Consider the following 4,405-nt stretch of genomic DNA (forward strand, 5'->3'; position numbering starts at 1 on the left):
CGAGTGGGCATTCTATGAATAAGTGTTGTATTGTTTCATTCTGATCACAAAAATAACAACGTGAACTACCTACGCACCGCCTCTTTATTAAGTTATCTTTGGTGAGGATCACTTGCTTGTGGACGAACCACATAAATATTTTAATACGCAAGGGAACCTTAACCTTCCAAATATGTAACGATCTCGAGATTGGGCCAGAATTAACCAGATCCATGTAGAAAGATTTCACCGTAAACACCCCATTTCTAGCTAACTTCCAGCGCGTCGAATCAGGTTGGTCGGATAATTGAACATCTATCAATCTCCGGACCAAGTGCATCCATGCAGTCCATCGCTCACCAATTAACTAACGCACGTCTGAACTGAATATTCAAGGGAGTCGATTGAAATATTGTGCCTATGTAATCCTCCTTACGTTGCACGATGTTATATAGTGTGGGATATTGTAGGGCTAGGGACATCTCTCCTAACCACGTATCTTCCCAAATCTTGTTGACATCCCATTGCCAACCAAGAATTTGACCCTACGAAAGAACAAATCTTTCGTTTGCATGAGTCCCTTCCAGAATGGCGAGTCAGTTGGTCTCACGGTGACCTGGGCAAGCGTTTTCGACTGTAAATACTTATCGCGTAGAATCTGTTCCCACATACCTTCCGGCTCTATCTCTTACCTGTAGAGCCATTTACTCATAAGACATTTATTCTTAATTTCCAAGTTCTCAATACCGAGACCCCCTTGTCCTTGGGTCGGCATAGAATGTCCCATCGTGCGAGACGGTATTTCTTCTCTGACTGCCAGAAGAACCGAGATCTAAAGAATACATCACAAAAGACAATACATCACAAACAACAACAAATAACAAAACGTACGAGCGCGAGCACAATTGCACCAATCTTGTAGCAAAAACAACTTTGATCATGTGGTGATGGGCTTAGATATGACATAGCTAAATCTGATTAGATAAATAGATGGACGAACTATCTTGGAAAATACCAGAAGCAAAATGATATATCTTGGAAAGAGAGTATAAAATTTGAATCACACACCATTAGAAGGAAGAAAATACTACATGATTATTATTATTATTGTGAAATGAAGAAAATACATGATTGGCAAACTAATGAATGAATAAAGGAATATGCATTTACAATTATTTGACAAACTTGACCCAAAAACACAAATTGAACCCAAACATGAATGGGTTGCACTATCAGATTCTTGTAGTAAATCATTAGATCAACCGCTAGTTGACCATCTTGCAATTGAGCCTGACCTCCAGCGTGGTCCCCTTGGACGGGCGTATGTTCCCCATCTTTACCATGGCCTTCGCGAAGTCCTTCGCGAACCTCTTACCGTCCCTGCTATACATCTCCACAAGATCGTCCTGCCGCCCACCCGAGCCGTAGAGAGCTTGGTCGGAGCTGAGGAGGCCACGCCGCGCGATCAGATCCTTGTAGTAGGCGTTGTCGAATGTCATCGGCGTCTGCTCGTCAAATGGCGCCATGCCACCCTCATTGTCACCGTCGGGGCACGTCTGCCGCCTAGTCTCCGCGAAGGAGGGATCGATGTTGGTGTCGCCGTCGGTGCCGTAGATGCGGCCCCTGTAGTTATGGCAGTTGGCCATCCCTACAGTGTGCGCGCCGGAGAGCGCGGTCATGTCGCGGGCGTCGAGGCCGCGCTCCCTGAACGTCGAGACGAGCGAGGTGTAGTTGTCGCGTGGGCTGGGGAGGTTCTCGGCGCCGTCCCTGTCGGCGGTGCGAGAGTCCATGCGGCCGAGGGGCATGCTCCAGGCGGGCCCTCCGAGCATGGTGACGGCGTCCCGGGACGCCAGGGCGAGTACGTCGGCGCAGGAGACGGTGGCCGGGCAGTTGTGCTCCAGCACGGACTTGATCTCGTCGATCACCTCGAAGCCTCGGAGGGAAGCGTTCGGCAGCGCGTCCTTCTCGCTCTCGGAGAAGTACGTGCCGTCCAGGAGAACGGAGGCATCGCATCCCTGCACGGACGCAACGTTTTAAACATCGTAATTAGCTAGGGATCAGCAGGAGAACAGGACACGAGTGCGGTAGGTATCTCGGTACGTACGTTGACGAAGCAGTCGTGGAAGAAGAGGCGGAGGATGGCGGGTGCGATGGCGGGCTCGCCGGCGACCTTGTACGCCATGACCCGCCGCACGACGCGCTGCACGTTGGGGCACGTCTTGTCGTAGTACCCGGCGGAGAGCTTGTGGTCGCCATTGACGGCCGTGGACGCGAGAGCAACAAGGAGGAGCAATGCAAGTGCGGCCCAGGAGCCCTTGGAGGACGCCATGGCTTGTGGTGCCAACGCGCCGATCACTTGATCAGGATATACTCTTATGACTTGTGAGGAAGAAACCTATGCCAACAGCTGTAATTCTCGAAGCAAGGTGCTTAGCTTGGTTAATTGCTAGCAGGTTGCGGTGATGAGTGCTCTGAAGCATGGAATGGAAGCATGCTTATATAGCTTTGGGAGTACGTACCGTTTTACGTGACGTGCGTGGTCTCCGGTCTGCATGCTGCAGCCTCGTGCTTATCGGGGAGAATTCTGACGGGGTCAGGACCAGCCGGAAAAGAAGAGGATGGAATTGGCAAACTGACTGTATAAACCATGTACCTGCGTGGGGTTCGTTAGTTTGAATCCTGCGACCATATGTCACATCGTACATTGCACGAGTTTCTTGCTCTCTAAATGATGAGACTGGGCAAGAACAATACAATAAGGAGGGTCTCATTGGTTTCTGGACTAGAACCAATCATTCGCTGACTTTCTGGTATTACGCACGCATGAATATATGAACTTTCCACGCAAAAACAAAATATATGAACTTTAAGAAACATAATGAAGTTGTCTTTAAGATGGATTTGGAAAAGCTTATGAGAACGTAATGGACTTTTTTTTTGCGGGGGGCATTTCATTAATTGATTATGGTTTTACATTCCTCACTAATGATAATGCTAATCTCCTGGGGTACATTAGAGAGCCAGCATGCAGTGCGTTGTTGGCCACGGCCAATGGCTGCCATGGCGTGGCTTGCCTTGTTCTGCGCTCTGCCAATTCGCCGGACGTGGGTCTTCCTTTCCTTGAGCAAGTCAGCCACATCTGCAAGTTGATACATGTTGCTTGATTGATCTCGTGTACTGGACGAAAGTAGAGCGACTAACTCGGCGCAGTCGGATTCCACCATAATGGGTATCGTAGACCAATGCAGTGCTAGTCGTAGGCCTTCTTCGCATGCTGCTAGTTCCGATTCGAAGGGGCTTTGGCAGTTGAAGAGCCACCTACAAGCTGCAAATATCACACTACCAGTATGGTCACGTAGTATCATTCCTGCTCCCGCCGTTCCATCAGCAGCAACGAAAGAACCATCAAAGTTCAGCTTGACACAGCCTTCTGGTGGCGGTTCCCATTCGGCCGTGGACAGTTCAGACTGCTCGCGTTTGGATGGTTTCTTTTGCCCTGCTAAACATGCAGGTTGCTTGCCTTTAGTCAGGTCCTCATTGGGATAGTGTTTGATCAAAAGCAACGTCTCCACATAGGGGGGGGGAGCATTTCATTAATTGATTATGGTTTTACATTCCTCACTAATGATAATGCTAATCTCCTGGGGTACATTAGAGAGCCAGCATGCAGTGCATTGTTGGCCACGGCCAATGGCTGCCATGGCGTGGCTTGCCTTGTTCTGCGCTCTGCCAATTCCCCGGACATGGGTCTCCCTTTCCTTGAGCAAGTCAGCCACATCTGCAAGTTGATACATGTTGCTTGATCAATCTGGTGTACTGGACGAAAGTAGAGTGACTAACTCAGCGCAGTCGGATTCCACCATAATGGGTGTCGTAGATCAATGCAGCGCTAGTCGTAGGCCTTCTTCGCATGCTGCTAGTTCCGATTCGAAGGGGCTTTGGCAGTTGAAGAGCCACCTATAAGCTGCAAATATCACACTACCAATATGGTCACGTAGTATCATTCCTGCTCCCGCCGTTCCATCAGCAGCAACGAAAGAACCATCAAAGTTCAGCTTGACACAGCCTTCCGGTGGCGGTTCCCATTCGACCATGGACAGTTCAGACTGCTCGCGTTTGGATGGTTTCTTTTGCCCTGCTAAACATGCAGGTTGCTTGCCTTTAGTCAGGTCCTCATTGGGATAGTGTTTGATCAAAAGCAACGTCTCCACATAGGGGGGGCATTTCATTAATTAATTATGGTTTTACATTCCTCACTAATGATAATGCTAATCTCCTGGGGTACATTAGAGAGCCAGCATGCAGTGCATTGTTGGCCACGGCCAATGGCTGCCATGGCGTGGCTTGCCTTGTTCTGCGCTCTGCCAATTCGCTGGACGTGGGTCTCCCTTTCCTTGAGCAAGTCAGCCACATCTGCAAGTTGATA

The 4,405-nt window shown here is 49.3% G+C and overlaps 1 protein-coding gene across 1 annotated transcript; it reads right to left on the reverse strand.

Moving 5' to 3' along the window:
- Positions 1 to 466: 466 nt before the first annotated feature.
- LOC123164075 (peroxidase 4) lies at positions 467 to 2,399 on the reverse strand. Its single transcript, XM_044581486.1, has 4 exons — positions 2,084 to 2,399; positions 1,275 to 1,994; positions 672 to 811; positions 467 to 524 (listed from the first exon to the last, which is right to left on the reverse strand). The coding sequence occupies exons 1-4, from the start codon at positions 2,306 to 2,308 to the stop codon at positions 467 to 469; spliced, it is 1,143 nt and encodes a 380-aa protein (XP_044437421.1). The 5' UTR covers positions 2,309 to 2,399.
- Positions 2,400 to 4,405: the final 2,006 nt, after the last annotated feature.

Source organism: Triticum aestivum, chromosome 7D (genome assembly GCF_018294505.1).
Source record: "Triticum aestivum cultivar Chinese Spring chromosome 7D, IWGSC CS RefSeq v2.1, whole genome shotgun sequence".
Taxonomy (NCBI): Eukaryota; Viridiplantae; Streptophyta; class Magnoliopsida; order Poales; family Poaceae; genus Triticum; species Triticum aestivum.

Bases quoted from the DNA above. Each gene is read 5' to 3' on its own strand.
- LOC123164075 (XM_044581486.1), bottom strand. From the start codon at position 2,308: ATGGCGTCCTCCAAGGGCTCCTGGGCCGCACTTGCATTGCTCCTCCTT. The intron at 812-1,274 runs GTCAGGCTCAAT...TGTATTCTTTAG, and splicing joins CCAAGGGGACCACGCTGGAG to ATCTCGGTTCTTCTGGCAGT. The intron at 525-671 runs GTAAGAGATAGA...GTTCTTTCGTAG, and splicing joins ATGAGTAAATGGCTCTACAG to GGTCAAATTCTTGGTTGGCA.